Source organism: Melanostigma gelatinosum, assembly GCF_949748355.1.
Source record: "Melanostigma gelatinosum genome assembly, chromosome: 20".
Taxonomy (NCBI): Eukaryota; Metazoa; Chordata; class Actinopteri; order Perciformes; family Zoarcidae; genus Melanostigma; species Melanostigma gelatinosum.
In genome coordinates, this window is record NC_136653.1 from 11,749,040 (window position 1) to 11,772,900 (window position 23,861).

The 23,861-nt window shown below is 42.3% G+C and overlaps 1 protein-coding gene across 1 annotated transcript; it reads left to right on the forward strand.

The window, feature by feature from the left end:
* Window positions 1-383: 383 nt before the first annotated feature.
* pkd1l1 (polycystin 1 like 1, transient receptor potential channel interacting) lies at window positions 384-23,295 on the forward strand (the record flags this gene model as incomplete). The annotated part of the gene is made up of 56 exons (XM_079292345.1): window positions 384-592; window positions 1,230-1,358; window positions 1,564-1,736; window positions 2,689-2,841; window positions 2,995-3,284; window positions 4,327-4,413; window positions 4,825-5,351; window positions 5,718-5,941; window positions 6,635-6,800; window positions 6,971-7,210; window positions 7,723-7,855; window positions 7,949-8,152; window positions 8,265-8,446; window positions 8,551-8,754; window positions 8,869-9,032; window positions 9,134-9,310; window positions 9,453-9,515; window positions 9,773-9,985; window positions 10,911-10,976; window positions 11,046-11,225; window positions 11,323-11,400; window positions 11,711-11,853; window positions 11,941-12,061; window positions 12,179-12,311; window positions 12,540-12,732; window positions 12,818-12,874; window positions 12,972-13,301; window positions 13,410-13,645; window positions 13,709-13,859; window positions 13,980-14,131; window positions 14,283-14,383; window positions 14,755-14,953; window positions 15,133-15,216; window positions 15,464-15,671; window positions 15,998-16,104; window positions 16,212-16,311; window positions 16,417-16,545; window positions 16,650-16,823; window positions 16,928-17,114; window positions 17,379-17,473; window positions 17,572-18,059; window positions 18,254-18,338; window positions 18,488-18,673; window positions 18,758-18,876; window positions 18,963-19,073; window positions 19,157-19,265; window positions 19,471-19,536; window positions 20,099-20,190; window positions 20,310-20,538; window positions 20,774-20,878; window positions 21,210-21,350; window positions 21,592-21,726; window positions 22,073-22,285; window positions 22,393-22,554; window positions 22,838-22,999; window positions 23,095-23,295. The coding sequence occupies 56 exons, from the start codon at window positions 384-386 to the stop codon at window positions 23,293-23,295; spliced, it is 9,366 nt and encodes a 3,121-aa protein (XP_079148471.1).
* Window positions 23,296-23,861: the final 566 nt, after the last annotated feature.

The window sequence follows — 23,861 nt, forward strand, 5'->3', positions numbered from 1 at the left end:
CACTATAGCATTTAATTGTAACCGCCACAAATGCGCGGCTTGCTTATTTCCGGACTATTTTATTGCATAGCAGCACAATACCTGGCCTGTCATTTGAAAGGTCGTTTCTCTTTTTGTTCCCTCTTCAGTGAAGAGCTTCCACCTCCATCACACTCATTCTGATTCCCCCCATTTGCATACAGTCCCTCTCTGTCCTCGCCTGCCACGCACACATTGTAAGCACGTTATAGTCCGAGGTGTCAGTGCACCTGCTTTTCTATCCCCACTCCTTCCCTTCAGTCGGAAACGTGTGCGTTCTCGTCAGACGCATGTCTGTCCTCATCCAGCTGCTCGCGTGAGCTTCTTCCTGTTGTAGCCGCGGCCTTTGTCCTCACGGATCAGACATGTTCGCTGCTTTTCTCTACGCGCTCATTTCATTGCAGCCGGTTTTTCATAGCTCGCCTGCCGCAGCTCTTCCTCCAGATCACGAGGATGCACCGTGGTTCGTGGGGTGCGTCAACGCCAGCAGCGCCAGCAGCAGCAGCCTTTACGCAACCAACGGTGCCCGTGAGCTTGACCCGGTAACCTGCTCTGTTCGCTGCCTGGATGAAGGGTACGTTTGGGGAAACCGTAAAAGAGAACGTTGAGTCAGTTGCATTTAGTCTAAAGTCGATTTCTGTGTATTTGTGTAAAATTAAGGAGAAAACCCACTCTTCCACTTTTAAAATCACTCCTTTTGGAACCAGTGCTTTCTTAATGGTGATAGTATTGTAGAGTGATCTCCTATTATATGAAAACTAAATATTTTATTATTACATATTCCTCCAACATGCTTAGTCTATTTTTGCAGCTGATGTTCTATTTCTGAAATACTAGATACTATAATTTGATTTCAAACACCAAAAATAGGACTTGGACCAACAACAAAACAATGGGGAAAAATCTGAAAAGAATTCTTCAACAACCAAAAAGCCTTTTTGCGTTAGAATAAAAGGTGTGCTTTGGTCTCTCAGTCAGAGATATATCGTTTGACTTCTGCATAACTCAGACACGTATTTCTTATTGTTTGCAATAACATTTGGCTTATTGCTGAAAAAGAGTTGCATGGATGAATACAGGCACCGTCTTTCTAAAACAGAAGTGTTCACACCACACGAGTACTGAGTCTTGTGTCAGTGTGTTTAGATGAGCTGGATGCATGTGTCGCACTCGGACAGTATTTCATTAACTCTCAGTATTTGTTGGTGAAGGTACCAGGTTGCAGCGTTGACCTCAGAGGCTTGTTACTGCTGCGACCAGCAACATGGTTTGGTGGCCAGTGAGTGTTTCAACACATCTTCCAAAGGAGGGACAAAGGATGTCAGAGGAGAAAGACAAAGGTGAGACAGACTGCTGCCTTTTCCTTTGTCTCTCAGTGTCCAACCACGGCTTCTCCGTCTCATATCCTGATCCACAAGTGACTGAGGGTTACCATGCACTTTTTTTTTATCATCGTCCGAGTAAAACATGCAAGTCCCTGAAGCTTTTTGTGTTTGACTTGTGCTGGATACGTTCACTAGGAATCTTTTCCTTTCTTTTCTTCAGTGTCCTCTACTTGCCTGTTGGAGGGGAACAGGGAAGTGTGGCACTCTACAGAACTGAAGGACCATTTCTGCACAGCGTTCGTCTGTCTACGTCTCCAGACAGAGTGCAGGCTGGGAAGACTTTTGTCATGGAAGTTTCTGGAAACCTGGCTGGACGCCCCAACCAGCCCTCAGGTCAGCTGCTACTTAACACAAGTGTTAGTTCTCGGAAATACGACTCTTCAAGTCACACACATGCTTGACTCCTGTGTTATAAATACTGTCTGACTTGGCAAAGAGGCTCGTTTTGATGAAGACGTTTCCTCCTTTACTTACAAGTGAAAATGCTTTTTTTTTCTAGTTTACATTGTCTGTCATTTTGTAAAATATCTTTTTATCTGTCATTCATATTTTTTTCTGACTATAATGAATTATATTGTTTCAAAATATAGTAATTATATCCCATTATGTATCACTATAAATTATTATTATGATTAAAATGATTAGAGGATGATCCATGCTTAATAAGACAACATTTGTGTTGTCAGTGTTAATGTATTTAAATATTTTAACTTTGAAAGGTTCAGTTATTTCTTTAAAAAAAAATAGTCAAAGCCACCTCACAAACACATGTTAATATACATGATTGGATATCAACTAGAAACAAGCTTGATGTTGCGTATTTAAGTTGACACATTTTCTATCATTGATTGTTTACAGCTGCAGTCGTACTGTGCAGTGTCCTCATTTGTATTATATATTTTTAAATCATTTCAATTATATAATTGTTACTGTGATGATGTCATATAAATAACTGCTCGGGATGTATTTCTAAAATAATGAGAATATTTGACAAAATATTTGATCAATATTGTGCCGACCAATATTTCATTCAGAATGTGATTGTTCATGAGTTTTTAAGTGAAATAAAAATATTTACGCACAGAGAAAAATAGTGTCAGTGTATTTGATGAATGCTTACAAAATAATATATATATATATATATATATATATATATATATATATATATATATATATATATATATATATATATATATATATATATATATATATATATATATATATTTGTAGCATGTATTAATGTTTCCATTCTCCTGTTCCAAGTGAGTTTCTCTGTGATTTTTAGGGATTGGGGGTCTGGGAGATCAGGACCTCTCTTACGTCACTGTTGAGTTCCAGGAAACGACACATAAGGGTCATCATGTCAACGTGTCGCATGATGGCTCCTTTTTTGTGTCATCTGATTGGATTTTGGAAACTCCAGGAAAATATGAACTCGGTAAGTTAACCAGAGCAAACTAATTCAGTCAAATTGTGAATAATGAATTAATAAGAAAGATGTATCATTATGTCTTCACCCTCTCTCTCCTTTTTCTCTTTAATCCTGTCATTTTCTGTTTAGACGTCAGTGTCTCCAACCCCCTCTCAACAGTCTCCTCCACCCTGCACCTCTCCGTCTTGCAGCCCCCTGCAGACGCCTTGGTGGTCTCTGTGATTCATGGCCCCCTGGGTGTCCCCTCCTGCATCCCTTTCCCACAGGAAGACTCCCGCAGTGAGACTGTGGAGGCAGCATACCTGGGCGACCCTGTCACACTGCAGGCACACATGGCCGATGGTCTGGCGGTGGAGTTTCTTTGGTGGATTACTCACAAGAGAAAAGAGAAAAGCACAGAGGGTGTCAAGACAGTTTGCCTTCCCACCTCCGACTGTTTCAGCACTGTGGTAAGTAGGGCTGAGAAAGAAGCACTGCTATGTATGTCAAATGAAATGCTGTCAGCATTCAAGGCTGAAGTTCTCTCTTTTTAATTGATCACAATGTACTTTTAACATTTACAAAAAATGGATCAATCCAATCTGATTGAAGCAATTTTGGCACATTGATCAACGGCTGTTTAAAAATGTTGTTACATAAAAATAAATCAACGATGTTTATGACAGCCTGCTCGTGTTTAAAGTCTGGCTTTTTTGTGACTGTTTTATAACAAAGAATATCAAAAAGAGTAGAAGATTATATCAAAAACAAGCTAAAAACCGTGTTTTTTCCTACTTCCATAATCTACTTTCAAAGTCTATTATCAGCTTCAAATATGTAGAGTTGCACATAAAAAAAAAACAGCACTAGTTAGACAGGACAGTTAATAGTCACATTCAAGACATATGGTATAATATACATGTAGAATTTATGTTTGGTGAGAATAATTCAGTTAAAATATGCATTTTATTAGAATTATGAAGATGTCTCACCGGATGGCTCTGTGCAGTGATCGAAGCCATTAATGAAATGTGGCAGATGTTTGGTGAAACTAACAGACGCTATGGTCTGACAACACAATCAGAACCCATCAATACGCCCAAATTGATAAGAATTAAACAATAAACATTTATCAAGATTTACCCACATCATTTAATTAACCTTCCTTATTCAAGAGGGGTCAAGGTTCAACACATAGAATGTGAAAAGTCCGATACAGTTTTTAAACAGCGTGTAGAACTCCAGCGTTCTGAAGGGATTTATAGGGTTGAAGGAAGAAATGCTGTATTATTGTTGAGGTGGATCCAGATCCTGTTTAGAAGAGTTTGGTTTCCACCAAAAACTCATTCAAGCAAATGGTGAGAAGTAATGGGGGTTCTGTTCGTGTGGAAGGAATGCTGTTCTCAATTGGATATTTGATAATTTGGTGATTTAGGATGATGAAAAAGGTGTTTTTGCTGATCAAAAAAAAATCTGATGAATTATAAAAACATACTTATAAATGCCCTCCAGAACTGGAGCTTTGAAGCGGAGGGCGTTCACATGGTGTCAGTGAACGCCTCCAGTGCCTACGGATGGACACAGGAGACGATACACATTGTGAGTTATCTGCTTTCACTCACTGAAAAGTGTCTTCCTCATTGATTCAATGATAATGCTGGTCGTATTTCAAATGTGTCTCATTGGAAACAAATCCCACGAAAAGATCCAAACCAATAAATTGTTAGTCCGTCTCTCAATACTTTCTGACTTGTCTGGAAAATCAACTGAAATGCCCATGTCCATTGTTATGAAGAAGCATGGCTCATTGGTGTGTTTTTAACGGTCTATGTGTGTAACAATACAGCTCTAAGGCACAGGAATCAATTTGTTGTTGTTTTTGGTCTTTTAATATGATTTATTGACAAGAAGGGAAATATGAAATATGACCAATTTGTCCTTTAATCTCACATGTGTCTTTGTGTGCATGTTGTCTCTGTCCAAAACATGTGTGTGTGCGTGTACTTGCAGGTGGTCGTGCCTCTCGTCACCTCTGACCTCAGAGTTAGTGTATCGGGGGATCAGCTGACTTCCGGAGAGGAGGTTTCTGTGGACGTGGAGATGTTCACCACCATGAAGCACCTACTTGTCCTCAACCTCACACTGAACGCTGAGCATGGCGGCATTGACGCGAAGGACAATGACAATGAAAACATCTGTGACGGCATCACAATTACTCTCCAAGAAAACTGTAATAATCACAGCTGTGATCACAGCCTCAATCAAAACCACAACATCATCTGTTGTCATGGTGGCACCGTCAACTCAGACACCCAACACTCGGTGCCTCTCCGTCTCCTCCACGCCTCCAACCGCTCCAGCTGCCATTTGCACCTCCGCCTTCACTGCCGCCTCCCCACCACTGCAGGACGTTATCGCCTCAAAGCGTCTCTGCTCTCCACTTCTGACCCAACATCAGTGCTGCTCTCTGCCGTCCTGCCTCGAGCCCTGATGGTGTACCAGAATATATGTGCCCCGAGGTCTTCTGGGAGTTGGAAGTCAGCAGTTTCAACACACACAGAATTCAACCTGGAGGTTGTCGGCCCCGTTAGCCGAATGGGGTCGAGAGTTATTTGGACTTTCAGTTTGGATAATAATACTGGGATGAGCAGGAGAACTGAAGAGTGGAACGTAAACGTGTCTCTTACAATAGCAGGCCGTTATAAAGTGACAGTTGAGGCCTTTAACCCAATCAGCTGGGCCTCATTCTGCACACACATCCTCGTTCAAGATCCAGTTGGAGAGTTATTATTGAATGTTCCGAGCGTGATCGCAGCAAATGGAAAACGCCCAGTTTCATTTAGCATCACAGCAGGGTCCAATGTGACCGTGTCTCTGCTGGCGAATGCAACTTTGCTGTACAGAAACAGCAGCTACGCTACAGGAGAGGAGGCAATGGTGGTTTTGCATTTCGACCACACCGAGATAGTTGTGGTTGAGCTTCAAGCTGAGAATCAAGTGTCTTCTCAGAACAAAAGCGTGAGAGTGTGTGTTAAGGGGAACAGGAAGCAGTCGCCACAAGTTAGGGTTAATCCAACGTGGCAGCCACCTACCAGTCAGAGTCCTGTTCACAACCTGGCTGACAATGGTGAGAAAGGGTTTTTAATGAACCCCCACTGAGCAGTACATCTATTCAGCTTCTTTTTTTTTTAAATAAGTGTGATTTTCTTTGCTTGTAATTGTTAAGTAAATGTCTGAGATTTCTAAACATTTTAATCTGTGATTGTAACAGATTTCTTCAACAAATTCATTATTTTTTTCATGTGGCACTATTCAATGTAATACTTTTTTCAGATTTAGTTTAATTCGGGTATCATGCGTTTATCTGAATTATTTTATCATTATTTTCTGGCTTTGGTTTTTGCATTTTTTTAACACGGTCAAAGAAAATGGAAGCTTCAAAATGAGTACATGAATTACATGTACATGAATGCTGATGCTGTCGTCGAATCTGTTTTTGGTTTCTTTTCTATCACTATCACTTTCACTTAATATCTTCTAAACAAGCTTACTAAAAGTGTTTGATTTCAATTCAAAGTAGATTTATTTTTAGTTTCGAGTGTATGATTTAAATTGTGTTTCATATTCATTCTCATTACCTAAGATCTTCCTCGTGGTCAGTGTTTTGGTTCATTTTGTATAAATAAATAAATTATTTTAATGAAATCTTAAGTAAAGAGGTAAAAATGAAACACCAAAGTATGGTTTACATTTGTAATATATTATATATATATATATGTGTGTGTGCTGCAATGTGAATATCTGTTTTGTCCCCTAACAGTGCGGATTTCTGCAGCAAAGCAAGCTTATCCCACAAATACAGATATAACTTTCCTGGCCATGGCTGGAGTAGCAGACCCGGTGGAGCTCCTCTGGCACTTTGGAGACTCGAGATCAGAGAGAACCTCCTCAAGAACCGTCTCCAAAAGATACCACAAAGCTGGCAGGTATGAGACACAGATGAAGTCTTCAAAATATGATGTACATGCTTCTTTGTCTCTTGTGCATAGTCTCATTTTACTCATTTATTCAAGAAAAGAATCAAAATAGTTTCAGCAGGGCATAGACAGATCTTTCCCTGGATAGTATTTACTTGAACCCCCTTTCTTCAATGTAGGTATGCTGTAGTTGTAGTCATGTCAAGTGGCCGGACCTCCCTTACCTCCGATGTGTTCCCGCTGGTAGTCCAGAGAGCAGTGAAGCTCAACAGGCTGGTCCACCAGGCTTCTGTCCTGCAGAACCAAGCAGTGACGGTGAGCTGCCGGGTCAATGTGGGGACTGACGTCACCTTCCTCTGGAGCTTTGGAGACGGATCATCCAGGCTGGGACAGAGCACAGAGCGGCACGTCTTCCACAGGTCCGTTTTACTATCATTATAGAGTTTGAATTAGCTTCATGGTATAGGTTAATTCACATTTGGATGGTTGTAATATAGCTATAGACGTATTGTATTGGTGTATATGCTAGCCGGTATATAATAAAAAAATTCCAATGCAGAAATGCCAAAGATTTAATTCAGCAATTGTTTTTTCACCGGAGAGATTGTAACCAGAGACAACTGAAGAGTTTATTTTAAAACTGAAAAATGTTCCTTTCAGTACAAATTATACTAATTTTATGCACCCTTATTGAAGATATTATGTGTTTATGAGAAAAAAAGACTATTAGCCGATATATCATTATCGCATATTTTTTAACTCTCAAATGGGCGATCAAAATTGATGTCAAGCTATAGATTCTAATTATTTGTTATGGACCAATTTTTACATGAATTTCAACATGAATTTCCTCTCCAGGTTAAGCAAATAAAATGTACGTGTATTTTTCCCCTCTGTACATTTAGTGTTTATGTGTTTTTACTCTCTGCAGGACAGGAGAGTTCAGAGTGGAAGTAACCGTGTCTAACCTGGTCAGTTCTGCCTCTCTATGCGGTCACATCTTTGTTGTGGACCGGCATTGTCAGCCTCCACCAGTGAAGAACATGGGGCCTCTAAAACTACAGGTACATTTTTGCCAGCAGGACGTTTACTACGGTAAAGCAGCTAAAAAGGTAATTACATCGCTGCCCTCATCTTATTCCTCTTCTCTCTTCAAGGTGCGAAGATATGAGGTCATCCATCTGGGAGTGACCTATGAGACGGAAGTTGACTGTGACATTTCAGGAGGCCTTCACTACACCTGGACCTTGTTTGACTCTGCAGGACAGGTCTTCCCTTTGCCTCTTGTAGACACACGCAGACAGAGCCTCATACTGCCCAGACATCTCCTGCTCTATGACACTTATACTGCCATAGCTAAGGTAAGTAGCGGACAAAACACTGTCACACATTGACCCTTAAACCTGGACCAGGGTCCTGCTGTCCTGCCTCTGAATAGACAGAACTGAGACTCCAATAGCCTTTGCGCCGCAGGTTCAGGTCGCCGGCAGTGTGGTATACAGCAACTACAGTGTTGGAGTGCAGGTGATACCGAGCCCTCCTGTTGCCTTCATCCAGGGCGGCACTAACATCTTCATTAACAACCAGAAGGACAGCGTGGTCACCCTGGACGGGCAGAGATCTTACGACCCAGACTTCCCCATGAACCCAGTCAGGTACAGAAACAGTGTAATGTATGCAGGGTTGTAAGGTATCTACTCAAATATGCATTCAATCTGAACACTGTTTCTGATTATTATTTTTTTTTTTTGCTTCACAGCTTCAGCTGGACATGTAAACCAGTCAGCTCCATTACCAGCTCCTGTTTCCTCCATGACGTTCCCACTTCATCCCCTGTGCTTGTATTTCCTGCTAGTTTCCTAAAACACAACTTTGACCAGTTCCAGTTCTCGATCGCCGTCCACAGCGGCGAGCGTTCAGCTTCATCAGAGACCTTCCTCACATTATCACCAAATGTGATCGGGTGAGAGTTGTGGTTGCTGTGAAGTAAATCGAATTTTTGAGACATTTGCCAAACAGTGTACTACCTTTATACACCTTGTGACTGTTGCCATGTATCTGAATGTTTCCAATCTAGGAAGGTGTCAGTTTCCTGCCCTCAGTGCCGGGGAGACCAGGTGAACTGGCGTCAGTCTTTCTCTGTCAGCGCCTCGTGTGAAAGCTGTGCTATTTCTCCAAAAGACATCCAGTACACCTGGAGCCTGTATCTGGTCAATGCATCATCCAAGCCTGTCATAGAAGGTAAAAAAAAAAAAAAAAGGCGAATGCATTTGGACATGTGCAGTACATTATTTTGTTTTCAAGAAAAGAAATCGCTTTAATTCTATTCTTTTCTATTCGAGTCCCATTTTGTTACACGGTGGATCTCAGTGCTCCGTCTACCATCATGGAGGGTGCTGCCACTTCCCCTCAGACTCCTGGGACTTCCACCCAGCATCCACCTGCTGCGGGTGCTTCACAGGACACCCATACCTCCGATCCTGTCGTTCTGATCCAGAATGCCTCTGAAACTATGGCTGGTGTGTGAATACGTGTGATCGGCTTGTGTGCTTCCCAAGTGGTTAACCTCTGTAAAAACAGATCTTGAGGAGGCTTGCATACTGAAATAGAAAACAACACCATGTCAGTGAACTTGACTTCCCTCTTTTCCTCCTCAATCAGATTTGACAGAACCCGAGCCCTCGCCTATCTCTTCTCTAGTGGACAAAAGAGCAGAAGGATCAGGTAAGCAGCTGCTACTGCCATGGTGCTGCAAGCTTTTACTTGAAATAACGATTTACTTACACGGCAGATCAATTTGAATCAAATGTGAAGAAAAGTGTGAATATGTCATTTTTTTACCATGTTTGCAATGAAAGAAAAATACATTTAAGACATGAACATCAACAGGGTAGCTCAACAAGAAGGAATGTGCAAGGTCATAGTTACAGTAAAGTGGATAGTTTATGAATTATTCAACAGCTTTCCCTCTTTGTGTCCAGGAGAGGAGCCCTTTTATCACCCCCTGGGGGAGTTTGACCCTCTAAAGCCTTTGTACTCCTCCACTGAATACCCGCCACTTGCCTTTGACAACAGTGGCGTCCTATATTCAGACCACTTTCGCCTGGGTGAATTCCCAATTGAATCTGACTCCTTTGCTGACTGGGAGTTTGCTTTTCCTGTCCTGGAGGCCGGTGACTTGGGAGGTCAACAAGGTGAGAAAAAACTGAGCAGAAATATTGGCTGTGAAGCTTCTCAGATCTGGCAGTCACACAAAATCAAATGATCATTTTATCTTAGAATGATAAAACATTAAGGTTTCTGTTATTCTGGCTGATTGGACCTCTACGAAGGTGAAAGCTACGTGGTTCTATGCAGTGAATTATGTAAGATTAACAAACTACCAGAGGTGGTAAGTACATTTACTCAAGTACTGTACTTCAGGACAAATCTGACGTACTTGTATAGAATACTTTCTACACCATTACATGTGATAGCTTAAGTAATATAGTTACTTGGCAGATTCATAGTAATAATAAACATTTCCCCGGAGGAAATGCACAAGCTACCTGGCCAGCACAGCAGCATATAAAGTGATTTAAATTAGCTCCACATATACCAACTGCAACTTTAAAGTGATTTGTAATTTGCTTCAATAATCACAATAAAAATAATTATGAAATAATAATTTCTACATTTACATTTTGCTTTTGCATTCACGGAGTATTTCAAGAATGTAAACAAACTGTAACACAACACTGACTTGTACAGTTAATGTAGCTTACTTCGTACTTTAGCGGTTAAATGTTCCACCATGTTTAACAGCTAACGCTAGCTGTTGTCTTTGTCTGCCGTTTGGTGCTGTTACCATAACGCAGGTTTATCAGAGCTGCCCATGGTGTCTAGAAACGATGCTGAACAGTTCAAAATGTTGGCTGTGAAACTAAGATGAGCTAAAAAAAAATGCTAGTAGCCAGTACAAAGGTTCTCCAAGCTGCAACAAACAAGTTGTAAGGAGAAATAGGAAACAACTTTTCTCTTCATAACACAGCTAGCACCTTCTTACAGTACATGTCTGCGCAGATTTCTCACGTTTATGCCAAATGCATTGTGCATTGAAGCTGATTCTATGTCATTCAGATTATGATGTTCCCTTGATGAGCGCAGAGGAAGGAGACCCAGGGGTTTCAGCAGGAAGACCCACAGGTGAGGGACATCTCCGCGTTTGTTCATTATCCCTTGGTTGCGTGTTAATCACATGCATGTCATTCCCAGGTGTGGATGGTGAGAGCTTCAGTCCAGGAGAGGATTCATTTCATGATCCAGCATCACATGAAGATGAGGGGAATAATCTGATCGATTCCAGACCATCTGTTGTGATCCAGGAGCCGGTTTTGCTCGATTTACCCAGACACCCGGTAGACAGAGGCCTTTTTGAGTCCTACACTTACACGGGTACATTGTTCAGGGAACTCACAGACACAGATTTCCTCTCTCCATCCACACATGTCAGTTTTTTTTATCACCTTCCTCTCTCCTTCCATCTTTCTAGGCATTTCCTCCCCTTTGCTCCGCTTCAGACCACTCAGTCTGATTCCCGGGAGTAGATACATGTTGGAGATGACTGCCAGTAAGTTTCACAACAGCAACGGTCAATTTTGCCAAAATGCAATGTGTTGTCACAGAAGCCACGGTTTCTTCACTATCCTCACATTTGCTGCAGTGCTTTTGAATTTTGATCTATTTTTAAGGGTCGTATCTAATAATAATAATATTGCAATTGTTATAATTGTCTTGTAAGAGTGACACACAATAGATGTTTGCTTTTCTGGATTGGGGATCCACAGTGGTGTCTAAACTTAAAATGATAATTACCTGTATTGTGAAAATTGAAGGGATGGATCTCGATGCTAATGTGATTGCTGCCTTTTTCAACTCAGAATCTCATAATGGTTTTCTGGGCCGGACTCAGCTATTCTTAAAAACCAACCCTGCTCCAAAAGGTGTGATGTGCCAGGTGCAACCAGTCAGAGGGAGGGAGTTATATACACACTTCAGCATCTTCTGCACCTCAGGGAAAGAGGTATTTACCGTCTCAAAGTAAACACACACACTGTGCACTGTTTCATGCATGCCAACCCTCACACGTTTATGTGTGTGTGTGCTGAAGGACTTACTGTACGAGTACAGTATCAGTGTAGGAGACGGACCTCCCAGGACACTGTATAAGGGGAGAGACTTCCAGTACTACTTCAGCCTTCCTTCTGGTGACCCCAATGATGACCGTAAAGGTAAACTCCTACACACAGACGCTGAATAATAGTGCACAAGGGAATGCATTATCATGAAAACTTATTGCAGAGATTCCCTTTTTCCATTCATTGAGTGATTGATTTTTGTTCCTGTAGTAACTATTTACACAGAGATCAAAAGCGGCATGAATGGGGCGCCCTCTAAACCTTGTCCTGTCACCGTCCGAGTCCAACCGAGCTTCTTCAGAGACGCCTCTTCTTCTTCCCATCTTGATCCTGACCTGGAGCTGTAAGAATCACCATGCCATCACATCAAGTCAGGGTTATTGTGTCTATGTTGCAGGATATTGTTCGAGGGATTCTTTGTACATGTACTACAGTACGAGGTATAATAGTTTTTGCAGACCATAGCTCAACTTTTGTGTTGCCACAAGAGTTTTACAGTACATCTCAACAAGTTACCGTCTTACTATTCATACAGTATATGGTTGTGTCAGTAATATCTCTTTCTCTCCAGTTCAGAGTCGGGTCTGAGGAACCTCTCGGCTCTGGTGCGACTTGGAAACAGTGTGGAGATTCGTAACTACGTCAGTCTTCTCTCCAGCATTCTCAACCGACTCAGCCGAGACACTCGGGCCAACACACACGCTCAGAGACGCACGCGGAACGTGCTCGTTTGCACGGTGTGTCAGCTTGAGAGCAGCGGACAGGTACACACACAGACCTACACTAAACCTTAAAGATGAATAGAACTTATCCAACTTTTTACAGCATTTTAATAACATTTAATCCTAGGCATCAATGGTGGACAACATCTGCATTCTGAAAAACCTTTTAGAAGTTACAAGTCAGGTAGGTGGACGGTTTGACTTTCATTGACAAAGAGACACTGATGGATACATGCTGAAAGATGAAAATTGTTTCTCATGCGACACTCAATCCTGTTTAGGTGACATTAGCGAGTGCAAGACGAGTGACCGTCCACGTCCGGGTCATCTCAGAACAGTTTTCCAGTGCTCCAGTCTGGTGCTCTCAAAAGACACTCAACACCCTGGTGGCTCTGCTGTCACGCAGCCTGCAAGCTGTTCTCACTAGTAATGACTTCACACCTGAAATGTCCACCAGTGCTGACATTACACAGGCATTAGAGTCCGACCCCCATGATGAAGTACAGGACTCACCCAGTGGTATTTACAAGGAACAAGGATTACTGATTTCAACAAAGCAGGCGCTGCGGCTCGCGGCTGATATTCTCCAGACTGCTTCAGACCTGATGCTGGTGAGAGAACACAAACATGTTCTTGTTCAAATCTACTCATGAACTTCCATGCTTTCATATTTGTACCTCCATTTATCCCTCAACTGTCACACTTTGTTTTTTTTCCAGAAGTACACCTTGTCCCATGAGGCCCATGAGCACAGAGTCAGCACTGGTCTTATCGCCTTATATGCCACATACCTAAACCAAACCTCCACAGTCCTCAGCAGTGGCTCAACCACCTTCTACATGCCCGACTCCCTGATCCATCTTCTGTTTGTTCGTCGCAGTGGAGAGCCTGAAAGCAGACTGCATCGACCGCGTGTGCTCAGCGTGCTGACCGAGCTCACCCACGGCCCTGACACGTGGGCCCGCTATCCTGAATCGGTGAGACTGGCATGATATGATGACCCTTACTGGTTAAACAGCAAGGCATTGCTCTCATTTTCCTCTGCTGATTTCCAGCTGAGTGGACCAGTGGTTGACCTCAGCTTTTACAAGTGCAGCACGAAGAGAAAGATCCCGGTTCGCTCGCTCGTTCAGCCAATAAACATCGAGCTGCAACAACCACCAAGAAACGTATGCCACTATCTCTTCTTTTCTGTTTGCTACAAGTTGACTCCATTTGCACCGTATCACTACAGTCGAGCACATTGTTAAATGCGAGCGGGTGACCGTGTCATCGCATCCATTCTGCAGATAAGCTCTGTGCCCGAGTACGTCCTCCTACGCAGCCAGGTCAACTACCACACCTTCAACATTACCCAGGAGCACTTGCAGCAGGCCATCCAGCTGAGCGTGGTGTTCACGCTGCCGCTCAACGAGGCGTTTCCCATCATGCTGCTCTTCAGGTATAGACGGTGACTTGCATTAGGTTTTATACTCACTGTCATCTGATAGTTCGAGCAACATAATACCACAATGTGATACTTTTGATGCGTGTTTTGAGTAGAAGGGAAGAATGTGACAAAAAAACAAACCAAGAGTCTTTGTTTGTGGCAGGATGTTCGAGAGGCCGACTCCCAGCATGCACCATCTGCACAGGATTCACCACTGGGAGAGGAACCCCACTCGGTTCACTCTGCCCCCATCCTACCTCAGTGGTAAGCAATGTCTTGATTCCATCTTTCAGTTTTCAGCTCTGTCCCTTCTCCCCCTCCTGGTCTTTCCATCTTTTAAATGACTGGTGTTCTGATCATATTAGAGAGAAATCGGAATGTCATTCACGACCTAATCCTAATAACAAATGATGCTGATTGTAGATTAATTATTCTTTTTGTTCAAAGCCTATTTGCTGTTTTCTTTTTGTTGATTAGTAAGTGTCTCAGAATACAAGTGTACCATTTCCTGCTGAAGTTCATATCGTACTCTATTCATCCAATCTAATATTTACATGTTTTGACATTTCTAATGTACTCTCTGTACTTTTTTACATTTACAAAAACTGGATTGCCAAAAATCCTTAAATTTCTAGCTGCAGGGGTTGGTCACCTGGCCCTGCTGAATGCTGATTTTGAGAAAACACCCAGACACAAGCACCTCAGTGATCAAGTCACCTACCGTCTCACAATGGACCGCAGCCTGTGTTTGTCCTGGGACGGCCACCAGGGGGCCTGGACACAGAATGGCTGCAGGACACAGCAAGCAGACGCAGCTACTGCAGTCAACTGCAGGTAAGGCAGGGATTAAGGACATAAGACCTTCACAGAGGGAAACACACTCACACACACACACACACACACACACACACACACACACACACACACACACACACACACACACACACACATGCTCGAAGTAATTGAGGATGAACATAAATGAATCACTTCTTGCTTGTTGGTGTTTGTCTCAGTTGTCACCAGTTGAGGCCGCTGACTGTGGTGCGGCAGCAGATCCAGAGCAGCCATGACGCAACCGATCTGGACCCGTTCCTAAGGTGACCTAACCCTCCTCAGACTTGGATGATGTATTTAACCAGAGAAAACTAAATCTCTTGGTTACTGATACTGCAGCAGGAATTTGGACATTGGATGTTGGAGCACATGTTCCAGTATGGAAAAATAATCATTCGGGGATCAATTTGAAATGTAAAAAAATAACCACAGTAACCGGAGATAAAAGTTTTTCCATGTACTTTTTGGTTCATTTTTTATTCTGTTCTCCCTCCATCTCTGTCACCTCAGTGTGTCCAGTGATCTGACTGTGCTGGGTGTGCTGGTGCTCTGCGTATGCCTGTACATCCCGGGCTTGGTGGCGTGTAAGAGAGCTGACGCTGTCTCTGAGGCGAATCAGAGAGTACACTACCTTTCTGACAACTCTCCATGTGACCTGTATCTCTATGCGGTTACAGTCCACACTGGTCTCTGCTCTGCAGCCTGCATGACTGCAAAGGTGAGATGGTTTTATGTGTCTTTCAACCAGCATTTGTCACATTGCTTTCAACTGCACCTGAAAGTGGTTTCATGTTGATATGTCTATAATATGATAGAGATATATATATATATAAGTAACTGACATCGTTCATGAAGAGCAACTTGCTGTATGTTGTATGTTTTCAAAACAACAACATTAATGGCCTGACTTGTAAACTTCAGCGTTCAATCTTTATTGAAGTGTGTATGGGTTGGTTTTCCAGATTTGGATTAAACTAAGATATCCTTATAAAAGTCATTTCCTGTAGTAATGTGTTTGGGAAACCTTTTCTACGTGTTTATCAGGTTTACATAGTGCTGAATGGTGAAGATGGGCTCTCACAGACAAGAGAACTACAAGTCCCAGGATGCACTCTGTTCAGGAGGAACTCTCAAGACACCTTTATATTAAGGTAATCCACATAAAATCAATACACTGATCGCCACACATTCACTGCAATACTGTCGAATACTTCACTTCTACTACTCTTCAGTGTATTCTCTGTCTCTGACCCCACAGTGCAGCAGGCAGCCTGGGCCCAGTGTGGGGGGTTCACATCTGGCATGACAGCTCAGGACCCTCCCCCAACTGGTACCTCAAACAAGTGGAGGTATCCGAGGTAAAGTCCACCTGTTGAGTGTTTGTAAATGTGTTTGTTTCTTCTGTGTGTGGACTTTCACTTTGACCATCAAGATGCTTTTGTTTGTGTCTACTTTTAATACAGGTGAGCAGAGGGCATGTGAAAGGCCGTGCTTGGCTCTTTGTGGGTCAGTGCTGGTTGGCTGTGAACAAAGCGGATGGCCGGGTGGAGAGAATGCTGCGAGTTTGCACTCATGGAATAGGCTTTGCGAAGGTAGAGCGCTCAGGTACACATCTGAACACTCTGTTACAAAAAAAAGAATCATCTTTTAATCTCTTCTCCCATGTTGTCCTGGATCTCCTCCTGTGTACTTGCAGATGTTGTGTCTCAAGCTGTCCGACTACTTGGCCGACTACCACATCTGGATGTCTTTGTACAGCTGCCCCTGCCCCAACTCGTTCACACACACTCAGAGGCTTAGCGTGAGCCTGCTGCTACTGTTGGGATACGCATGTGTCAACACAGTCATCATATCACAAATGAATAATCGGGTAGGTTGAAAAAACAAAACGAAAGTTCAGAGTTCGAAACTTGGCCATGACAGTTTCAAAGCATCTTCTCCATATTGCTGTTGTTTCTGGTCACTTCTTTGCAGTTGCCATTCGAGGTGGGCATGATCGATCTGTCAGCTGTTTCTCTGACGACGGGAGTATTAAGTGTGGCGGCAGCGTTGCCTGCAGCAGCAATTATATCTTTCCTGTTCCGACTGCGTGAGGTCCAGCTGATGGGGTCGGTAGTCCAACACACGAAGGGGAGACGGACTGAAAGGGACCCTTTTGGAGGTTTGTACTTAAATGGAGTTAAACACATCATTTCTCCTCTTTCTTAGGAGTGGACAATGAAAATGATGCCCACCTGCATCACATCAAAATGTCAATTTTCTCTTTTTTTCCTACAGTATGCTATAAATCACCATCTGTCAATTTGAATCTTACATAATTAATCTGCTTTATTCATTATTTTTCATTTACTCATTTTGCATTTTCTTCTCTTTTCTTGTCTCCTCACATCCCTTTGCCTTATTCTATCGTTTTGTCTCCTCACAGATGCCTTTTTGTTAAATGACAGTGTATTCGAGCCCCATCTCTATTGGAGCAGTCTTCAGCAGTGGGCGCAGGAAACCTGGAGGAAGAAAAACCAGGTGACATCTTTTTCTGTTTTCTTTTTTTCTCTCACTCTTTCTCTGTCTTTTTTGGCACATTTTCCACGCCCATCTGACCCCTCTTCTTGTCTTTGTAGGGCACAGACCTGCTGTCAGTGTCCACTACGATTCTGGAAAATAAAAACACAGGTAATAAACCTGCAATCCGATCAGATGTGGTCACAAGAAAGGAGGATTCTCTTGAAGTTAAGAACTACAAGGGACCAACGCTTCAAAATGTGTTGCTGATTGCTGAGCGGAACAATGTTGATCAAGCACCTGGGGGGAAAGAGTTAGATCTTTTAAATGAAAGCAGCAGGTTTCCTGGAACCCAGAGAGCTATTTTGTCCGGTACGAGGGATGCACGTGCTATTCAGAAGGAAGAAGATCATCAAGGGAAGTTTTCATCGGACTGCAGCTTTAAGGAAGACCGCTGTCACCGGGCAGCGAGGCCAGCACACAACATCGACCGGCTAAAAGGGAGAGGATTGAGACCGCTGTCTCAGCGGTCTCACTATCTGGCCCGGACACTGTGTCTGCTGTTGTCCCTCTCCTGCCTTGTGCTTTCTGCAGTGCTGGGATCGAGGTATTAGATGTGTGATGCCATCAAATTGATGATTATGAAGATGTATGAATGCTCAAGTGTGAAGCCAGTGGTGTGGATTCCGCTTAATTTTTGCATTATTAATACTGACTTTTTGAAACATTATGTATATCCTGTGTTATAACTGTATGTCTCACAGTCAAAACTATGTATAACTGTGTGTTTTCATGTGTCAGGTTCAGCAGCGGCAAGGTTCTGCTATGGATGCACTCTCTCTTCTTCTCCCTGATGTTTTGCATCTTCCTCATCCAGCCAGCCGTGGTAAATTATTCCAGCATTTTCTAAACTGTATTCCACGTAAAGAAACATATAAACCGTAATCCGAAACTAGAATTACATAGAAAATAAATGCAATTTACTCTTCACTACATTTAATTCTTTGCACTGTACATGTTATGTCCCTTTTCCAGATTATTACGGTGGCAGTGACTGTTTCCTTTTGGCACAGGAAAAGATCAGACTTTCATAGCTCCTTCAGTATAAGAGAGATTGAGGAAGACACTTCAAAACTGTGGAGCCACAAAGGTGCTCAGCAAAACATAGAGCAGTTTGGGACATCTGCCTTTCCACAGGAAAGATGCTCATACCTTGAAAAGGTGAAAGCCAGACTATTCTATTTCATTCTGTTCTCATCTATTCGTTTCTATCAAAACATATGTTGACGTATCTCTCACAAACAGCTGCTCGGAGCTCGTCAGCGAGCCCGGTACCTCCGTCTTGTGCGCCCACCAACTCCAGCAGAGCTGAGGAAAAGCTGTGGGAAGAAAAGAAGAGAGACACTCATCCATCACACTCTCAGGTGTGTCTGTGTGTTTTTGTGTAAGTGTGCACCTGTTTGGATATGATTTAAAGCTGTGTAAGGAATTATCTCCTCTTTTCATCCAGGGATTTATCACTCGGTGGCTCCATGCTTCTCCTGATGCTGTGTATAAGTTATGGGGCCTCATTCACTGACCATTACCACCTCAATAAAGCTGTCAGAAAACAGTTTGTAAGGTAACATGCACACACATGATCTCTCTTTCTTTGTACTTATTGCTGGCTGACACACTCAAAAATCCTACTTTATCTTTCAACAGTGGCCACGATGATGCATTTATGTCTATACAAAAGCATGAGCACTGGTGGAAGTGGGCACAGAGCAGCCTCCTTCATTTACTGTACAAGAATGCTTCATCCACAACTGAGGTAAGCGACAACAGTGCTGCAGTCATTCACCACTCCACGGAAGTTTGTAAAATACAATGAAAAGTATTCATCCATCCAATGCTGTCCAATGAAAATATGAAAACAATTGACCTTCACCATTCATGCAAGTCTCTACAACCCACTGAAGAAATGTCCCTTTGAAGTAAAGATCTGAATTTGTATTTCATCATTATGAAACCAACAGATGCACATCTTGATTGGAGAGCCAATCGTGTGGAAGACGGAGGTGTCTGACCCATTTCAGGGCCAGGTATGTAACAAAAGGAGACATGCCTTTACATCTTGTATTATACTACTGATATAACCTAAAATCACAATTATGCGCAATCATACTTTCAGTTACTGGAAAAGTTATTGTGATGATTTTGTTTTAAATGTTGGATGAACAAAAAATGTGTGTTGAAAGGGAAACTATTCCGATTTTGCACACATTGAAAACAAAGATTGGTAATAGTTTTCCACAACAACGAAAGAATATAAAATTCTAATGTTCCATTTCTTGTGAAATAACAGCAAAGCAACCACATATTTCTTGAATGATCCACTTTGCTTTAATTTCAAGCAAATAATCGGTCACATGGTATTCCAGCACATCATACAAGACATCATTGCACTTTGCACTCACTCCCCCTGTAGAGTGCACTGTTTCTCAAACATATATACTGTAGTAGTCCAGTGATCACTGTCAATATCATTACATTTAGAGATGAATGATTCTACTGTGACTTTATTAAAGCTACCGTCGTGTCACAGTTACTAGAAGTGTTATATTTGATTTGTGATTTGTTCTGACTGTGCCACTGACTACTCAGGTCTTAGTACCTATGCAAACACCTCCAAAGACATTTGGTCACCTGGGCTGCTACTCGGGACCAAGTGCTACAGTTGGTTTAGGCCACACAAAGTAAGAAACGGACACACGGCAGAAATGATTATTTGAGTTTTTCCTAATTCTGCAGTATTGACTCTAATGTCGCTATTATTGTCACCGTCATCATTCAGTTGTCCTCTCCTCCTCTGCAGGTCTGACGCTGCGTCCAAACTGAAGCTCCTGCGTTCAGGTGACTGGCTGTGCAGACAGACTGTGTCTGTCCAATTCACCTTGTTCAGCCCTGCACCCAACTTGTTCACCAGTGTGACCATGCTCTCTGAGCAGAGCCCCACCGGTGCTCTGCTGCCCTCCGCCAAAGTCCGGTCAGTTAGAGTCTATCACACTCCTGCTGTGTGGGACTATGTTGTCATGGTGTGCCAGGTAAAATGCTACTTTCCCTTTTTTATCTGTGAAAACAACTCGTCTTCAACACCATCATAAAGACACTAAGCAGCTGAAGAAGCAACAAATAACATTGCACTGAGTAACAACATTGGATTAGCATTTAATTTATTGATTGCTGTCGGGACGTAGTGAGAATTTTAACAAATAAAGCAAAAATGTTTATGAACATTTGTTTTTAAGGTTGCTGATGTATTGTCTTCCTCCCCCATAGCTCCTCTTCCTTATCTTGTCCCTTCTGCAACTCTGTCATCAAGTGTACGCTGTAGGGCAGCAAGGCCTGATGGGATACTGGAGGAAACCTTTTAACTGTCTGGAAGTACGTCTTACACACAACATAAACACACACAGGCAAAAATATGAACACCAACATAATGATTAAAACGATTATTTAAAGACTTGCATACACACTGCTTGAAGGTACACATGGAAACCTGCCCCGGCATGCATACACACCAATGCAAATAAGATCACAATGACCTAGCTTGAAGGGTAAAGTAACTTGTCGCTCTTAAACCAACATACCTGTGAAGTTTACAGGTCAAAGTCCACAGCATGGCTTTTACTGTAGAGTATGAAATGTACCTGATTATACTTTTACTTCTCTAGAAATGTACCTCACTTTCTCTCTCTCTCTCTCTGCTTTGCAGGTCAGTTTGCTGACGGTATCTTTAGTGTACTATGTTTATTACATCTGTCACTCGATCGTTGTCTTGGAGGTTGTGGAGCTGCTCCAGAGACACAACCACAGAGGACATGTTGATGTCAGCCTCCTGGCTACCTTGGAACAAGTGAGAGAAAGAAAGAGACGGGAAAACAGATATTTAATGTTGAGAGAGCGGTTCACTGCCGAGCCTGCTTTATTTTACTTAAAGGAAAATGAAAGAGCCTCATCTTTGAGTACTTAACATCATTAAAATGTGACAAAACCTATTACATTACATACAACTAAATGGTAGAGAAGTCCTATCGAGATTATAGTGTGGGTTTTAAAGAGAACAGCAATGATTAAGACGTATGTTGTGTCTGCAGTATATCCGTACTCTGCGTGGCATTATGCTCCTTCTCCTCAACATGAAGTGTGTGGCCGTGTTGAGGGTGAACAGGACCTTGGCATCCTCTGCTACACTCCTCACCCGGTCACTCTCCAGCCTTTTCTGGCCGACGGTAAACTCATTGTTGCAATGACGTCAACTGCTTGATTGTCATTAGAACTTTAAATATACTCCTGTCCAGTTGGACTCGGAAAATGACTGGAAATTATACAGGCAATTTGTGTGCATCTCATTAATGCAGTTTTTTTTTCTGTGTCCTACCCACACATGAAATGCTGACAATGTCTTTCTGGATTTTCACCCTCTTACAGCAGCATAATAAGACTTGTTTATTTGGGTATTTCTCACTAAATAGTCAGGATGTAATTATTTAAGAATGGGCATTCGGAAAGAAACAAAGCGCAGGCTCACGAATCAGACAGAAAAGACACAAATGTTCTCAATCTTCTTTTCTTTAGATTTCAGGTCTCATTCTGATGGTGGCGCTGGCCTGCGTTGGGAATCTCCTGTTCGTACAAAGATCCTGGGCCTTCAGCTCACTGCCCCGCTCCCTTCAGACCCTGCTCGGTCACTGCTGGGGCTTCAGGGCCGTTCGGGGCCTTCCCTTCTCTGGCCGGGATTTCCTTTACCGTGGAGTTCTCTATCTGTCCTCTGTGGTGTGGACAGCAGTGGTACATATATACCATACAATATAAATGTTTTTTTTTTCTTTGTAAAAATTGCAACTGAATGCATGCAACTTATTCTCAGTGGTACAAACAATCTGTCTCTCTCGTAGGTGATAGGTGTGGTGTCCTCATTGGTCAGAAGTTCTAAAAGATCTCAAAGCTGGGCGAATGTCTTCACCATAGCAGAATTAGCCGACTACATCAGACGGAGGGTCTCTGAGCTCATTGGGCAGCGTAGACGAGCATGCATTGAAAATCATGCGGAAGGGAAGGTGAGGAAACTATCAAACTGAGATTCTTTTATTGAGAAAATACATTTTGCAGACTTGAAAGTTGAAAGTGTATGATTTTATAGATTTCATTGTCAAATTACCTTGCTGTGAAAATCTGAGACAGGATTAATATCTCATGCTTCTGGCAATGCGACTTTGTGGGTTTCTGAAAATTAAGAATATTTTTCCTGTAAATCCTGTAGCCTCTTATCCATACCTCAAATATCACACATTGCACTTACATTTGTAGAGTTTACATTAACTTTGCCCTCTGGTTTTTCAGACTTATTTCTTCGAAGAGTTTGAAAGCTTAGTGGATGAACTATTGTTCAGACTCGATGCCCTCTCAAACAGTCTGCAACCCACTCTGCCCCCCAAAGCCCACCACTACAGCGAGGAGGACAGTCCTGTCATCCTACAGCAGCCCTCCAACATGGACGCACAGGTGAGCCTGACACCAAAAATTATGAAAAAACATGATTTTAAAAAGGTGTATTCTGGAAACAGAAACAGTGTTTGAACAGTGTGATTATGTTACAGGCACAAAACTACCTCTCCCTCCCTGAGTCAACATCACGCATCAGCGTTTGGACAGAAGATGTTCTGGAGGAGCGAGTTAATGAATGGACTAAAACAAATGACAATTGCTGCTTTAGTAAAACACAGTCCACACATACAGAGGTGCTGGTGGAAGTTCTAGTCCACCAGGAGCCTGGGACTGTGAAGTCAGATAAACAGTAGGGTCCTTATGGAGATAACAATTGTGGATGGGACACAAGCATTGGGCAAGCATTTCGATACTTAGTCCTTGTTGCAAAAACTGCATAACTAGTTGTTCATGACTTGAGTTGAATGGTTTACAAAACACAAACACGCCGTTGTAATGCATACATTTTGTATGAGTACATGTATTTTAGTTAGATTCTCTGTATTGCCCATCCTGATTCCTTAAGAACCGAGAGCTGTTATCATTGAGATGTACACCAAATAAAGTGATCCTTTACTTTAATGTAGTTGTAACCTGTCAATCCAAAAGGTATTTTCCTAAATTTGTATTGACGCGTCAAAGTCGCATATATTTCTTTGCAAACAATGAATGTCCTTTGTGTCATTTTTAAAAATAAGAACACCTTGTAAATAGTCCTCCTTAGATATTATCTAAGGATATATCCTCAATATATTGTTTTTTATGATACTGACTTGCTCGGAAAATATCTAAAATGTTGACCTTCAGGCTTCGAAGACTGGATTGTGATGAATATTCATTATTTGTGCATCAAATGAGGGTAAAATGTGTCCTCTCTCAG